Below are 17,601 nucleotides of genomic sequence, written 5' to 3'. Positions count from 1 at the left end.
AAGTCACCCCCTTTTTTGGCTCCGCTCCTCCTCATTTCACCATCATCATCATTTAACCCTTAAAGGTCCCGTTCGGGACATTACATAAGGGGGCGGGGGGTGGTACAGGGTTGTTCAGCAGTCATACATGAGCATAAATATAAAAGTAATATAGAAATATAGAAAAAAATATGTAGAAAATAACAAGATAAAAACAGAAAATAGAAACAGCACGTAAAAAAAAGGTGAAAAAAGACAAGAGTAACAGATTCAGATTATCAAGTCATGGCAGAGTGGCAAAAATATAAAACAAAATCAGATTGCCGCTATGGAAGTAAAACCGTCTGGTCAGTTTGCAGGGCTTAATTGGTAGCTGACATAAGGTACAGGAAGATTATTTTATTATAAGATTATATTTATTAACCGAGATATGGTATCTAGGCCACACTGAAGGATCCCTGCTCGGATCATAAGCAATTAACGGCTGGCCCACCGCAATCAGTCAGCGGTGCCTTGGACACTGAGGGTGTCCGTAATTATATTTCACAACCTCATCAATAAGTATACTTATTAATACTAGAACACGGTTAATTCGTCCACAAATTACTCGTTCGCTAACAGAATTAACTTGTTCACAGTTCCTGGCCATATGCATTGACTGTTGTTCTTTTGTAAAAACCTGCCTTTTGGCGAGCTTGTATGCTAGCAGAAGCATGACGTAGAGTTCCTCGTACCTATCGGTACTGGCTTTCAGTGTTGCACTGCAAACTGGCCGCACAGACTGTTTAAGGGGCTCAGCCATGCCATTCGGTGAATTAGGTGTACCTATTTGTGCTCTGCACGCACCTAGTGCTCGCGTAGGCTGCAGTAGCATGGAGAACTTCTTGAGGCGAGGGACAGGAAACGACGTCGCATCTGGTGACGTCGCCCGTCCACGTTCCGTTGGGACCGCACGTTTTTTGTCCAGCGCCCACAAGGCGGAATCCCATGCGGCAAGCGTACTTCACCTCACTCCGGTACGTGGTTCCGCTCACCCCAACAGCTTGGCCGTCTTCTAACTGCAAAGCGGCATACATATGAGGTGCTGGAGCAGTATATGGTAACCCTACAATTCGGAGGCATCTACGATGTCGTTAAAGAATATAACCTCTCTCTCTAGGATTGCGTCTTTAATGGTCCCGATATTGAACAAATGTAAAAAGAGGAACATTTATTGAGGAAAGGAACGGGCTTCTGTGTAATTAGCAGGCTAGCAAAAGTACCGCAGCATTAAAGAAGGACGAACACTCAGGTAATACCTGTGTGCTACACAAGATGTCTGTGTGCTCGTCCGTTTTAGCGGTGCTGTGGAACCTTTCCTTTATTTTCAGTCCACCAACCAACCACGAAAATGGGTTTAGTAGTTCAAAATATAAAACAGTGCAAGTGCACCCGGACACACTCAATCATTCAGTTGTGAAGTTCGAATTCTTTCCATCATGTGTGGATACAGCGGTGGACCCACTGAAATCGTTTTTTTTTTTTTGAAGTATATGGTTATAGCTGGCAATGAAGGATCTTGCAGCTTCACCAGAACCTGCAAGCGCTCAGAGAATACTGAAACCCCTAACAACAAAATTTCGTGCTTTTGATTGATCGGCACGCGGTAGTTCACATGGCGTGCGCTATACAATGTCTCTCGAGCGCGTTCGAAAGTCGGAAAAAGACAGGCTACGGAAGGTTACACACTGGCATCATTCAATGACGGAATTCCTGAATCACGCATTAGTATAAATGCATATTACATGGCAGATCCCTATCGAAAAACCCCGTATCTATTTCATACCGGATTCGGTGTACCGGTTTGTTGTATGCTGAACCGACATGAAACTGGGTGGAGCTGTTACTACGGAATTTTACGTATGTGGCCCTCGCTTCTGGATAAAAAAGCAGCCCCGGGCTGCAGAAAACTTATAGAGCTATAATATAACACACTTTAGAAAAAAAAAAAAAATACTATGATCCTTTCGCATCACAGCCAGGAATTCTAACCACTACTCCACGACGACATCTGGTAACGTCGGTCATATTTCTCCTTATCTGATGTAACATTGTTGTTCCCACTTTGTATCCATTTCTCGGATGTAGAAATCGTAGTCGTTCACAGATACCCTTTAAACACGCTGTCTTTATTATTTCTTTTTCGGCTATGACAAGTAAAAATCTCCCGCATCTTTATAACCGGTTTTTGGTAAGAAAATCTCTGAACATCCTAATCTGAGCTAGATATTTTGTCATCGTCTTAGCATATACGCACATTTTGCGAAATACAGAATATCTAACGCAATAATGCGTGTCGTATTGCATCTTTGAGCTTCACATGCTGCCAGAGAAGCAGTGACGACTTTTTGCTTATGTAAACGATCAAGGAGGTGTCACTATATGCGCGTCTTTAGTAATGTGTTTCAGTAATGCACGAGTCTGTTCTGTTGTCGCTAATGTAACGCTGCGTTCTCTCGCTTCCCTTTAAATAATCCCGCCACACACACATCGCCCACAAACTGCTGAACTGGGACGCCATCTGGAACTACGGCATGCTGCAGCTCACTCATGACAGCTTCGACCCGGCTATTCCGGGCCACACAAGGACAGTCCTGAGTTAGGATCTGTCCAGAGCCTTTGACGCCGTCAAATATCAGGCACTCATTACTGCCCTCTCTCCCCCAAACATATAGGTGTACGGATGTACACTTACATTCAGGCTTTTTTCATGGACCGCACATGGCTGAGGCCCATTTTGGCTCCCTTGCCTCCGCACCCTACACCTTCCGGAGCATCGTACTTCACAGGGGTCCGTCCTCTCTCCTTTCACATTAAACGCCATCCTCATTCCCCTCGCCGAGAAACTGTCCACAATACTTCATCTTAAACACATCTTTTATGTGGACGACATCACACTGTGAACCACTTACGGTAGTGATGGCGACATGAAGGGCACCTTACAAAAACACCGCACACACACAAGAACACTCTCAGAGCATCGGATTCTCATGCTACCAGAGAGGTCTGAGCTCCTTATGCTTCCGTTCCGGAGGTGGATACCTTCCAAATTCTGGGACTTCACATCAATGGCAAAAGCACCGTCCCTCAAGAAACTCAAGCAGGTGATAGACGCGATATCGCACCTCATCCCCTGTCTCTGACTCAACAGGCAGGAAACGGACGCCTTTGACGTCATGTAATGCACGGCGTTAAAGATGGCCCTGCACCTGGCAATCAAAACTGATTGCCAGGTGCAGGGCCCACAGAGGGCCTCCACAGAGCGCCTTCTACAGCTGGGCCTCCACAACACAGTTTGGGAGCTTGTGGAAGCCCATCGCCAAGCCCAATATTTGTGTCTCATCCAGACGTGCACTGGTCGCCATATCCTGGAGACTTTAGACATTCGCATCCCAGCGAATGATCCTACTCTCCTACCCATACTTCGCACACTCCACTGAGACCTTCTCATCAAGCCTCTCCCTCAAAACATCCACCCCAGAATCACGAGCTGTACCGCCGAGCCTGAGCAGAGGTGCTTCACAAATACTATGGCTCCGAAACAGACGCCTTATGGGTGGATGCCGCATGCACGGATGAGAATGCATGAGGGTGAAGGAGCGGTAGTGGCCATCACCAATGTCTGCCTGCAACCTCTTAGTACTGTCCCCCTCCCCTCGGTCACCTATTCGGCGGCAGCCGAGGAAGTAGAGCTCGCATACGCTCTTATACACACGGAAGCACGCTATATAATTTCTGATTCCAAAATCGCGATACTCAATTTCACGCGCGGTAGAGTTCACGTTTCTACTTTCAGCATACTGAGCTCACCCATTGCCAATCCGGAACGCCATGTAGAGCTGATATGGTTGTCTGCGCACTCCTGGAATACCGGTAACGAGGCAGCCAATGCGTTAGCCCGAGGTTCTTTAAACAGTGCGCCGGCGGCCTCAAGTCCGGGATTCACGTGGGACAGCATGCACTCTTTCAGTGAGCTAACGTAGACCTATCGGGCCGAGCGACTGCTGTATCACCCACTCAACCCATCTCTAGATAACTACCACCAGACGCTCTGGAGACGCCTCCAGACGCGCACCCTCCAGTCGCCTTATACAACGTCTCGCTACCACCGTACCCTCACCGATTCCTCCCGCACCCTTTGCAACCACCCCACCGCCACCCTGCTCAAATCTTGTTTCAATGCCTGGCGGATCCTCCCCCGCGGGTTCTGGAGCACCTCACCACTTTGGAGGACTGGGAGACCCTGCTACACTCTGAGGACATGGTCCGGCAGAAGATGGTCGCAGACTGGGCTGCCGGCATCATGAACTGTAGAACACAACCGTTTGAGTGTAGTGGAGTCGTGCGGGGGCATGCTTATCCCAAACTCCTCAATTTAATAACGTTTTTACTACTACGCCGTCCTTCCTTGCACTTGCACGCTGAAGGCTCTTCAGTCGCAGATATGAAGGTCCCCCGAAAGAGCTGACAAGCTGCACCAATTGTTGCTTGTAATGAACGCATATACGCTCACGGAAAAGGCGCAAAAGCCATGCGATGCGCCTAAATACTTGCTATAGGGTACACTTCGATGGCTTCGTGGCTTGAATGCATTTGCGAAAAAATGTGCCCCCCAGATATACAGAAAATCTCTATTTTCAAGCTTTTTAATGCATTAGCATGATTCATCACAGTCGTTCTAGTTGATCTTCATTGACCGATCCGGTCTGAGTTGAGAAAGGGAAATACTTTGTGCGGTATCAGTTAGATACAGGACGGGTTCTTCCGGTTTGAGTTTCGAACCAGACATGGTCTGTCCGATAGTGAACTCGATGCCGGACCGCTCCGTCGGTTTCAGACCTATATCAGACGGGTAAGTTTGGCTTGCGATGTATACCGGTATGACCTGTCCGGTTTGGCCAACATATCAGAAGTGGTCTGTCCGGTATTAGCTCCATACTGAACCGACCTGTCCGGTTTAAGGTACATATCAGACATGGTCTCTCTGGTACAGTCTCCATACTGGACTGATCTGTCCGGTTCGAGTGTTATAACCGTCCGGTATAAACCTGTCTAAACTTTATACAGGACGGGTAAATCCAATATGAGATTTATACAAGACTGTACAGCTCCGGTAAAAACTGGTTTGGCGCAATATCGGATTTATCAATAGAGATAAAATCAGCATTACTTTACCAGAGTAACGGTCATTTGTGAATTGTAGTTGTAAATTGTGGCAAACAGGAACATGTCACATACTGTGACCTCAACAGATATAAACCCCTTCTTTTTATCTCTCTTTCCCTCACGTCATCCTCCTTCGATCCCCGCGTGTGGGGCAGACTCTTCACTATTCGCTCGCTCTACGACAAGAGGACACATATTCGCTATATTACCTACATAAATTCATCCAGAGACTTTCTTTGTCTGGGCACATGCGGTGTCACTAGGAGTTTCTAATATAGGTTGTCACTACGGGTAATAAGTACCTGGTTCGAGGCAAGGAAAAAGCCCATTTCCCTTACTCTGAATCTCACGTTGGATTCTTTCTATTGGAGTGAATAACCCCCTTAATGATACTGCATCTATCAAGGCGAAGACATGTCCTCTTGTACACACGTTGATTAGATGACTGATGCTTCAACATTACACATTGTTGGGCGGATCAGTAGTCCATAGTTAAAAGCGAAATACACTGCAATAGAAATATGCGCAAAAACTAGACAAGGATAGGCCTCCCTGTCCATTAAATGTTTGCTGCACATTATAAGATTACCTATAGTCAAGAAATCTACAGGACTGTGTTAAAAATATGAGAGAATATTCAGTCCTGTCGTAATGACAGACATCTCTGCAGTGCTGCAGTACATTTTCCTAGTTCTTTTCTTTGTAGTTTGTAGTACTTCCATGTTGTAACTACACAGTATTCTGTTCTCACTACAGACATTTCTATTGTCACAACAGGTGAACGGTTAAAAACCGCATAGAAATTCTTTTGTGACAACATAACATTTTCTGTATTTTTTACTGGATGTAACCTGTACAGCTACATATATGTGGCGCCAGCATGGGGTTCCGACCCTACCGTAGGCGGCGGCCCACAGTCGACCGGAGCGCAGTCAGGCATCGGCGAAGTCCACAGGCCACCCCATCCGCACACCGCTGCACCGCTGCCCCGCAGCACGAAGCCCTCGTGGCACGAGAAGCGTACCCGGCTGCCCAGGAAGGTGTCCGTGTAGTCGAGCAGCACGTGCGGTCCGGCCCTTGGCTCAGCGCAGTCGCAGGGCTCGCACACGGGCGTCATGGGCGGCATCCACGTGGCCGCCCTGTGACAGTTGCGTCGCGACGCACCGCGGAGCTCGAAGCCCCGGGCACAGCTAACCTCGACGGCACTGCCCACTGTCCAGTCGGAACCGGTCACCCTAATAATGGGATGAGGGAAAATAGGTGCACGTGGAAACCGGAATAAATAATTGTGAAAATGTTGAAGTTCGGGGCCAGGTGAACTTGAAAATTGTATTGCTAGCTCTAAAACATTCCTCGGAAAAGATGTCGAAATGGAGTATGTTTTGTTACGAAGACTTTAGATGGTAGTAAGGTTGAAAGTTGGGCGAGTTGAATCTGGTTCATTTTGAAGGTAGCGCGAAAAACGAGGACCAAGAGTAGAAGGACACAACACGAGCGCTTTTTCACAACTAAACTTTTTATTGAAAAACACGGAATAAATACCCATCTCGCGAAACTAAAACACAAGAAAAAAAAGGGATAGCATCAAGTACAGGAAAAGTGTAAGGCATGATACAGCTGGTGGGGGTGCTTAAGATAAGATGTAAAAACGAAAGCACAAAAGCCTCATAGTCACGAAAGCAAACAAGACTTACCAAAAAAAGATGAAGGAAGCGACGGGAGATATTAGTTCCATGTGTGGTCTAGATATGAGAGTTCTTTTTGTGTTAGAGCAATCGACGGTGCGCTTATGCATGTACTCCCTTGTCTTGATATGTAAAAAGCCTCCGTGATTTCACGCTGAAGTCGTTCCTTATGAGATGACAATATTTCTGCTTCCTCGTAAAGGGGCTCACATTTTTTCTTGCACGACGGCTTACACTCCGGCTTACAGTACGGCTTACAATCTTGACATCCCTTGCAATGGACAATCAAATGCGAGGACTTTGACCCTGATAGCGATTTTTCGTGTTCCTTTAGCCGTACATTTACACAACGTCCTGTCTGACCTATGTAGATCTTTCCACACGAAACTGGCAGCTCGTATACCACCCCCGTTTTGCAAGGAATGAACCCTGAAGCATGGCATACTTTAGATCTTTTCTTATTTTTGTTTTGTCCGTTCCGATTAGCCATCATTCTGCCTACTAAGCCACACACTTTCTTGAGCTTGTTTGGAGCGGAAAAGATTACCTTTACACCATAGCGTTTGGCCACGTTGCTGAGATTGTGTGAAAGTCGATGCTTGTATGGTATCACCACCTTTTTCTTTTTTGCCATATCGTCAGATGACTTCTTTGGTGCGTTACTTTTTACCCAGCGGATAAGTTTATCACATGCGAACCTGATTGCGCTGTCCGGATAACCTGATGTCTTTATTCTATTCACCTGTTCATGAAAGCTTTTCACCATGTCATGGATGCAAGATTTTACCAGGACTGAACGCAGACAAGAAAGAACAATTCCGTTTTTTACAACTTTCGAGTGGCCTGAGGCGTTATGTAGTAAGGGTTTGATTGATCTCGGATGATAGCGCCAGCAAACATGACTGTGGTTGAAGGATATCAGCAAATCTAAAAACTGCAATTTGTCTCCGGTTGGCAACTCAAAAGTAAAATCGAGACCTTTCCCACATTCTCTGAAGACCTTTAAAATGTTCACAACGCTGTCTGTGAAGCGTGCACCTTCTACAAACACTAGGTAATCATCCACATATCTAAATACACGGGAACACATGCCATTTAGATTATCTTCAAGACATCTGTCCACGCTACAGAGAAAGATATCTGCAAGAACAGGTGCCACACATGAGCCAATACATACACCGGACTTCTGTATGTATGTTTTGCCTTCCCAAGCAGCATGGGTGGACTTGAGGTAAAACGAAAGTAATTCGAGAAAAGACTCCACCGGGATTCCTGCACTATTTCTGAAACTTAACTCATCATTAGATTCACAAATACAGTCCTTCACACTATGCATAAGGGCTGAGTGGGGTAATGAATAAATTTATGTGGTGAAAGCAAGGATCGCCTCATGGTACGCAAGATCGGGCGACTGTCTTCCGGAATTCCTCAACCTGTGTGGATGCCTCCCACCTTCAACCGGCCATTCTCGACGGGTGAACCGTATCCTAAGCTCGGAGTTTTGAAGGCAGGTCAGGTACTACAAGGATCGACTACGTCTGGCGTGTGACTTGAATATGCCGCATAACCACCAAGCACGTATGTACAAGGAATGGTGCGATACTGCGCAACGGACCACTGAGTTCATCTGGGCATCCATCCGCCACCGATTGCCAGTAAAGAAGAGACGAGCGCCTCTACCTCAGGAAAAAGTCCTTGTTTTGGGGAACCTGTGCCTTCCGGACCGACACCTTAAGACCCTACAACAGGGACCAAAGTTCGCCTACCAACCGGCCTGTACACCGATTGACAAACTGTCCTTTGGTAGAGCCATCGCCCAGTGTGCGCCTGAACAGACCCGCCTCAGGTGCATTGAGGAATGTGTCGACACGATTGCAAGGACTGACCCTGGGACACGACTTTGTAAGTCTGATCCCAGCTACAGCTTAGCGGATTATCTTGTCAATTCCGGGTTACGGTTACTCATGTCGGATAAAGAAGGGTTCTTCGTTGTTGTTCCTGAGAGCATGTATGCGGTCAAAGGGCAGGCGGCCATTGAAAAGAGTTTCAACGCTGTAGACGTGAAAGCGTCGAAAATCAGAAAGCAGGCTATTGGGCTACTTAAAGGCATGAACTTGAATAGTCTTGCAACGGCTGTCTCGAACGCGAAGAGTACGCATTTAGATATCTTCTTTTCGGCGAAAACACACAAGCCAGATATCCCTTTCCATGTTATCGTTACAGAAAGGAACACTTGGCAACATGTCATCTCGAGCTATCTTTTCAAGTTCCTATCTGGCCTCTATATTAATGACCCTTTTTTAGTTCCAAATTCTGATAAACTGGTAGATGTGCTGATGAAGTCTAATCCAGGCAGCTGCAGAGCCTTTAGCATTGATGTTACTGACCTGTTTTATTCATTACCCCACTCAGCCCTTATGCATAGTGTGAAGGACTGTATTTGTGAATCTAATGATGAGTTAAGTTTCAGAAATAGTGTAGGAATCCCGGTGGAGTCTTTTCTCGAATTACTTTCGTTTTACCTCAAGTCCACCCATGCTGCTTGGGAAGGCAAAACATACATACAGAAGTCCGGTGTATGTATTGGCTCATGTGTGGCACCTGTTCTTGCAGATATCTTTCTCTGTAGCGTGGACAGATGTCTTGAAGATAATCTAAATGGCATGTGTTCCCGTGTATTTAGATATGTGGATGATTACCTAGTGTTTGTGGAAGGTGCACGCTTCACAGACAGCGTTGTGAACATTTTAAAGGTCTTCAGAGAATGTGGGAAAGGTCTCGATTTTACTTTTGAGTTGCCAACCGGAGACAAATTGCAGTTTTTAGATTTGCTGATATCCTTCAACCACAGTCATGTTTGCTGGCGCTATCATCCGAGATCAATCAAACCCTTACTACATAACGCCTCAGGCCACTCGAAAGTTGTAAAAAACGGAATTGTTCTTTCTTGTCTGCGTTCAGTCCTGGTAAAATCTTGCATCCATGACATGGTGAAAAGCTTTCATGAACAGGTGAATAGAATAAAGACATCAGGTTATCCGGACAGCGCAATCAGGTTCGCATGTGATAAACTTATCCGCTGGGTAAAAAGTAACGCACCAAAGAAGTCATCTGACGATATGGCAAAAAAGAAAAAGGTGGTGATACCATACAAGCATCGACTTTCACACAATCTCAGCAACGTGGCCAAACGCTATGGTGTAAAGGTAATCTTTTCCGCTCCAAACAAGCTCAAGAAAGTGTGTGGCTTAGTAGGCAGAATGATGGCTAATCGGAACGGACAAAACAAAAATAAGAAAAGATCTAAAGTATGCCATGCTTCAGGGTTCATTCCTTGCAAAACGGGGGTGGTATACGAGCTGCCAGTTTCGTGTGGAAAGATCTACATAGGTCAGACAGGACGTTGTGTAAATGTACGGCTAAAGGAACACGAAAAATCGCTATCAGGGTCAAAGTCCTCGCATTTGGTTGACCATTGCAAGGGATGTCAAGATTGTAAGCCGTACTGTAAGCCGGAGTGTAAGCCGTCGTGCAAGAAAAAATGTGAGCCCCTTTACGAGGAAGCAGAAATATTGTCATCTCATAAGGAACGACTTCAGCGTGAAATCACGGAGGCTTTTTACATATCAAGACAAGGGAGTACATGCATAAGCGCACCGTCGATTGCTCTAACACAAAAAGAACTCTCATATCTAGACCACACATGGAACTAATATCTCCCGTCGCTTCCTTCATCTTTTTTGGTAAGTCTTGTTTGCTTTCGTGACTATGAGGCTTTTGTGCTTTCGTTTTTACATCTTATCTTAAGCACCCCCACCAGCTGTATCATGCCCTACACTTTTCCTGTACTTGATGCTATCCCTTTTGTTTCTTGTGTTTTAGTTTCGCGAGATGGGTATTTATTCCGTGTTTTTCAATAAAAAGTTTAGTTGTGAAAAAGCGCTCGTGTTGTGTCCTTCTACTCTTGGTCCTCGTTTTTCGCGCTACCTTCAAAATGAACTTTAGATGGGTTCTATGCAGCCTTGTGGTTACGCTCAAGACGACTTCCATTGCAATTAGCTATTGCTTACAGCATTCTACACAATGCTATCCAGGCAACGCTCAGAGAACGCTGAGAGAGGCAGTGATTGCATTTATTTTTGTTTTTGGTTGGCCTAGCGCCCCAGCGTCGTCTTCCATCTCGTACTGAAACACAGGACTCAAATCTATTCAGATGTTCTCCGGATCGAGTCGGCAAGTCGGGCTGAGATCAGCCTTGTAAGGCTTAAATATTAGAGGGCCGGTCTAAGATACCAATGCGTACACCAGTCGATCGTACGCGAGAACTCGTTCTTGGCTATCGTATAGCGCATGCGCAGTGTGCATCACGATAGCTTTGGCGCAAGCTATATCTATGTGTATTTGTGTACGCTATACTAAATGTCTCTATAATGTCACTATTATCGTGATGTGACGCTGAACGACAGGCCACAATGTGCTGCCATTCGTTGCGGCCACAACAGCCATATATAACGTCACGGGCGCACTTCCGGTAGCCGCGAAATTTGTCCGCTCCCGCTGCTCTCGGCGCATATGCTTTGATGGGGAGAGCAGTGACGTCATTTTAATCACCTTTCTTTCTTTGGTGCTATTTGAGCTATGATATTCTTGAGGTGAGGTGGCGAGTGTTGGAAAAAGCCAATCACACCTCTGCTTTACTGAACGTCGGCAAATGCCGTTTCGCAGTCCCTTCAACGCAGCTGGGGACAAGCTTATCTGTAGGGCTAGCAGCCGGCTTTACTGCTCGCGCCTGCGAGGTTGCAGACTGGCTTGATTCGCAAGTACCTGGTTCATGTGAGTGTGCACTCTTCATAGGTGGTGTGGCCTTGCTCAGACGGTTCATGGCTCGCCTCGAAAACAAAATGCGGGGCCATATAAACAACCCTTATGACTTTAGAAAAGTCATCAAAGTCATATCAATGCGCAGCTTCACACTCTCCCCTGGAGCAGGTATGCAAGCCATAAGCTTTATCCCTGCGCACACGAAAGCAACAAATGCTCGCTCCTCGAAAAGGTTTGAACCTCGGTTGGTAGATGGAGCCGGGATGCCATTCAACGACGTGCGCCGTTTAGTTTCGAGCACGTCTGTGCGTTCAAATAGAACGAAGAATTTCATATGGTTTATAATAGCAATAACATACTGAACCAGCGAAAGACGCAGAAACACAAGAGAAGTAGATGGGACAGCGCTGTCCCGTGTATTTCTCTTCTTGTGTTCCTGTGCTTCTCGCTGGTTAGGTATGTTAGATTCACACCAACTGGCCAAATAGTCACCATATAATGGCACTATATTAGGAATGAAATGTTTCTTTTTCAAATATTTATAGAAGTTGTTTCGAAGAAACATTTCAGTCGATCCTTTCCAGAGCTCTCAATCTTGTAAGATTAAAATAGTCGTTCTACTAGAAAATGAGTATTACTTTAACTGCTCAGCGTTTCCTTAGCTCGTGGCATACCGAGTGTAACCAGATATAAGACCACATCTTGCCTCGAGACGGGAGCTACGTTCATACTTGCCTCCCATTGGCGACAGGCGGGTGCGGAGGGCACTGAAGCGGAACGCACGTTGGCTCATGATTGGTCCACGAACCATCGTAGCTGCATCTCCTCCAGTGACTACCCTGAAGGGGACGAACGAAGAATGAAAGATTAACAACTGCCCGTAGCCATAGCTACATCGCGCGAGAGTATGGGAAAGGGCAAGCAGACAAACGTGGCCACTTTATACTGAGATCTGAATCAGTCGGAAACATGCAGGCCTTGCGTGCCAAAGTGTAGTACGAAACGGGGTAGCCGCCATAGGACATGACTTGACGACAGCAGATAGGTCGCAACTCCGTTGATATAGGTGATCGCTCCCCTCAAGATAAAGGCATCTTCTCTTATCCTCAGTTATTCCGCTCTGTCCCGGCCAACGATGGCCATCTTATCACAGAAAATGTCATTGCTTTATCTCTACGCATGACTACCTCACCACAGCTGCACTTTTGCGTTGATGCACAGTCTACCGGTAATCGCCTATCGCAGAAAATCAGTTATGACACAACACGCCCTACTTGACTTTCTTGATGCCCGCTAAGATGCCCACGACACACGGGGCTTCCTTTCCCGTCTGCCACAGGAGGGTTAAACAGAGCCGAAGCAAATATTGTTCAGTGTCTATAGAACCTTTCAAATATATTCTCGAAATGGACAAATAGAAAGCGTAGCAGTAGGGGGTATAAATCGGACGACAGCGCTCTACATTATAGAAGAATGAAGATTTTGCAAGTAAAGCACACCAAGGGCAGCAGTTAGTAACGCGTCATTTTGTTTTTCGCTTTACTTGGTTCTTTACCATTGTTCCGACGACTTTGCCATCGCGCCGGTGGTGACGTCATCCTCAACCCACCACCGATGATGCTATTTGCATAAACGTGTCTCATGCCCATTCCCCGCTGTCGAAGAAGAACCAATCAAAGATGAAGAGGCATAGCGCGTTTGAAACGTCTGGTGAAGCCTGCCACCGCTAACTCCCCTTCGGCTAAGGAACTGCTCAGTGCGATTGTGCGGCGAATTTGTGCAACATGGTCTCTGCGTAAGTGATTCGACCGGAATGCGTGCAGCGTCGGTACATTGTGGCTAGCGGCTGCGGAGCGATCAAACCTCTGGCGTTAGTGCGTGGTTGGTTGCGTACTTCCCTCATCTCCTAGCTACTGCTTTCGTCACGACTGACGACACAGCCATAATAAATGAAAACGAAACTAAACGCTACAAAAGATGGCTCTTGTATCGAAGCAGGGGGATTCTTCACTTCACTAGTGGGAAACATGTAAAAAAAAAAAAAAAAAAAGAAGGTGAGAGTGAAAAAATAATAGGTTTAGATTTCTTACGAGAAGCGTGTGATTGGCTTGACAGTGGTAGGTGGCCATCGCTCCGAAGTCCAAGCTCCGAGCCATAACTTCGCCGTGCTCTGGGTTCGCCAGCGTGGGGCACTGTACGGGCTGGCATCGCGCTTCCAGTGAGGACCACGTGCCATTGGCCAGACATGCTATCTCGGCCCGACCGGACAGCGTGTAGCCGAGCTCACAATGACAGCTGGAAGAAGGAAGTGAATGTCAGCAACTCATTACTCGCTTTAAAGCATGGAGGAAGGAAAAAACTTAGGAGAGGCCCTGACGTCATGTTTTTGAACCCGGCGCGGGCGCGCCGCGACCGGACGCTGCAACGTCTCTCCTCCTCCTTTTCCCTCCGCATTTTCTTTCTCCGCGACGCTCACGTTCTTAGGGCCCTTAGCAACGCTGTTGCCAGTGGCCCGAGTTTTCATAGCAACAGCGTCGCCGTTGCTAATGGCCCGACTTGGCTAACCCTAAATTTTGACGTCACTTCCGCCGCACTTTCTCCAATGCATTGGGAATGGCAAGGGCCTCTCCTAAGTTGTTTCCTTCCTCCATGCTTTAAAGTGTTTGGGAGTTAGAAACGGCAGATGGCTCATATCTTGGGGGCCTTAAGGTATTAAAGTGAAGTGGTGAAACCAATGTACGAGCGCTCTGTTAAGCAAGATTTTCAGAACGTCCGCCCGGCAACCTATATAGATCCCATGATCAGATTCGGCCTGGCGTCTATGAGACGTCGTGCACGGTCTGTTTTTCACGGCGAGACAGCCCCGGCGAAGCAAACGCAAAGCGAGAGCCGAGACGTTGCGGAGTCACAACGTATCATCGAGCGCCGATGCGGTGAGTCGGCGGCGCCGAGCGATCGCAGCTGCGACGAGCGGCGCTGATACGAGTCATGTAGTACGACGTCAATGGTTTGAAGGTCATCCGCCGACGTCGAGTGACCTTGGGAACAACGCTTGGGAGTTGCAGTGCGAAGAGTACAGTACCGCTAAGCCTATAAAAGGACAAATTTCGTGCTTCCTTGTTTGCCCAGTTTAAGAGAGAGAGAGAGGGAGTAAAACAAACAAGCAATAAACAAATAAAGGCAGACAGTTTACTAGCAGATATTCCATCCTTACATTATACATCCTCGAAACAGTTACGAAGAATAGTTGTAGAGCTGGGAGATTTTTAGACCGTGCTTGAGAGCAATATTATTTGGTTCAGTTTGCCATGGTGCTTTAATGTGGTTCACTTCCTGATTTCATTGTTCTGATAAAAACGGTAATCGTTCATTATAAGATATAATACCGCAGCTTCTTTACATGCATCTACGTGAATTTTATTCCCTTAAAGTAAGGCTGGAAGTGAAAAGGCAATAGCATATACCACGAACTTTGTATGAAGTGATGTATGAAGCGTTTTAATGGTACTGAGAGAGAAAAAAAGAGTATCATTGATGCATTTAAGTTATTTAAGTTATGATTATGACATCTCCGTCGTGCGTAGCATACGTGGCACGTGCCGGTCATATTATTACATTTCTTTTTCAGTTTTAGAACACTGACGTAACATAAATGGCTAGTGCTTTCTCCAAACACTTGTAAAAATTTCCTTTGTGCACAAGGAAATTTTTTATTTATGAGTGGTGCTAGCGCGTTCTAAATAAATGAGCAACAATTAGGGGGGGGGGGGGGGGGGGCACTTAGTTACGTGTAGTTAATGCGAGCGCAATGACGGCCCACGGCATTACTGCACTGAATTTGTTGCAGTACAAGCATGGATGCGCATGTTGAAACTTTACCGTGAGAATTTTGCAATTTGTTGTGAAATGAAGTTATTAGTATTTGTAATTAAAGTGAAAGTAAGGTCGATATCATTAATAAGTTATCTTAATTTTAGAGCATAAGATTTACTCAGCTGGCTACAACTCCCCAGTTTATCCGGGTTTTGGCAAATGACCTTGAACCCTTCAGCAGGCACCACCTCTTCATCGTCTCATTAAGGATATTTTCTTCACGAGGCCCCACTTCGTCTTCTCCTTAAGCCTCTGAATGAAGAGGAAGAGGAATAAACACCAATTACAAAAAATAGAAACAATACAGCCCTTGCATTTCGGAGCCGGTTGGAGGGGTGGGGGTGGGGGCTCATAACAGTACAGGAGACCTCTGTCCTCTGCTTCGTCAGGGCGACCTGTCTTCGCTGAAGTGGGGATAAAATGACCTTCAAGGCCTTGCAAGGTCGAAGTAGGATTTAGTCGTTTTGGTGGTGATTTAGCTAATCCGCATGTGGTGCTTTCATACTAAAAAGAACCGTCGAAACGGATTCGAATAGGTCAGGTTTGAACCCTACTCGTGTTCACTAAGCCGAGCGTCATACCTACTTCACCAACGAGGCGGGTACTTCAGCTCGTTATAATGAGGTTTGCGTCGGGTTAAACCTCTGCCATTTTTGTTTACTTGAATTAATTATTCTGAGTTACCATTGATTGATTTTGGCGTATTGGCTATCGCACTTTGTGTGACCTTTGTCGTGACGTTTGATGTTTCTTGACGTCACCACCACAGTTTTGGTAACGGTGCATTTTCATTGCGACAATCTCCTAATGCTTTCGCATTGAGAGAGGCTGCACCTACCTGACGACGTCCCCGAAGAAATGCTTTCCTCGTGCCTCACAGACCAATCCCGGCGTCAGGTTGCTGGGCTGCCCGCACGAGACGCGCTCGCACGTGGGCACGTCGTACGGCCAGGTCCCATTTCCTTGGGCGTCGCAGGCCATGGTCCGCGCCCCTCTGAGAACGAATCCCTGGACGCACGAGTAGACGACGGTGACGACGGAGCGAGCACCGTCCACTCTGGACGCGAGTCCCGCAACCCCGTTGGCCACCGTCAGGGGCTCCTGGCATCCCGTGGGCTGGCAGATGGCGTGCGCGGGGCTCCACATTCCTAGTTCCGTGCAGAGCAGCTCCCGTTCTCGAAACTCATAGCCCTGGTCGCAGATGACCCGACGCTTGCTGCCTGGTCGAAACAGGCTATCGTTGATGGGCGCCAGTATGCCGTTTGTGACTGTTGGCTGAGTTGTACACGTGACACCTGTTAAGCAGTAAGAAGTTCTATTCAGAAATTTTAAGGGTTTTAACAGCGTCGAAAATGCATTCATTTGCTTTACTGGAATTAGTGAAGTATAAGCGAATAAAGCTGCAGTATAGAATCTAAATGATGAGATCATGCTTGATGCAATTTTCGGGATGATACGAATTTGCATCATACGCATAATTTCGGATAAGTTTCCGAACAATCTTCCGCGCTATTACGTAAATCTTACGAAGGCGCGACCACAACGTCGAGGCTCGAACACTGCGCGTTGCCCGTGTGTCACGATCGTCAGTCCCGCTGCATATGCACCCAGACCAGAGAGAGAAGGCGCAGATGTAATTAGCTCCCGGCAGTAGTAGACAAATCTGCTCGAAAGAATTTCCGTTTTGGATGTTGTGAATATAGGATGACACGAATATTTTTCGCGACCCTCATATATCCGTTTCATCGAGATCCTACTGCACCATAGAGTTCCTTACACTAACTAGAGGGAAAGCTGAGGGCGCTGCACTTCAGCCACCATGGGCGCGCTAAGAATCATGGGCCGGTGTGCTACTTGTTGCGGGACAGTCGGTTTTTCTCGGGTACGTGGAGTGGCGTTACTGCGATGTTTCTTTTTCGTCATCATCATCATTTGAAGGTGCGTACATAGACCACGAAAACCATAGTAGCGAAGGCGCAAAAGCAGACGTCGCCAATAAATGGTTTTTAGTCCCGAAATGCCACTAAAAACTTCCTTA

General features: G+C 46.7%; 2 protein-coding genes across 2 annotated transcripts in view; one reads left to right on the top strand and one right to left on the bottom strand.

Moving 5' to 3' along the window:
• The window catches only part of LOC146182002 (uncharacterized), a 223,046-nt gene that overhangs the window by 80,131 nt on the left and 125,314 nt on the right, over positions 1-17,601 (top strand). The gene's annotated exons all lie outside the window — the stretch shown is intronic.
• LOC146182005 (sushi, von Willebrand factor type A, EGF and pentraxin domain-containing protein 1-like) overlaps positions 1-17,601 on the bottom strand; it is a 77,291-nt gene that overhangs the window by 10,907 nt on the left and 48,783 nt on the right. Inside the window, exons 27-31 of the mRNA XM_084577002.1 lie at positions 16,402-16,858; positions 13,781-13,985; positions 12,426-12,529; positions 6,083-6,419; positions 826-1,037 (exon numbers count right to left, since the gene is read on the bottom strand). Of these exons, the coding sequence (XP_084433128.1) occupies positions 826-1,037; positions 6,083-6,419; positions 12,426-12,529; positions 13,781-13,985; positions 16,402-16,858 (1,315 nt within the window). The remainder of the gene's footprint in view (positions 1-825; positions 1,038-6,082; positions 6,420-12,425; positions 12,530-13,780; positions 13,986-16,401; positions 16,859-17,601) is intronic.

This window comes from Amblyomma maculatum, chromosome 8, assembly GCF_055883805.1.
Source record: "Amblyomma maculatum isolate TAMU_Amacu chromosome 8, ASM5588380v1, whole genome shotgun sequence".
In the NCBI taxonomy this organism is placed as follows: Eukaryota; Metazoa; Arthropoda; class Arachnida; order Ixodida; family Ixodidae; genus Amblyomma; species Amblyomma maculatum.
Note: the sequence above shows the minus strand (reverse complement) of the source record. Positions and strands in the feature narration are given on the sequence as shown.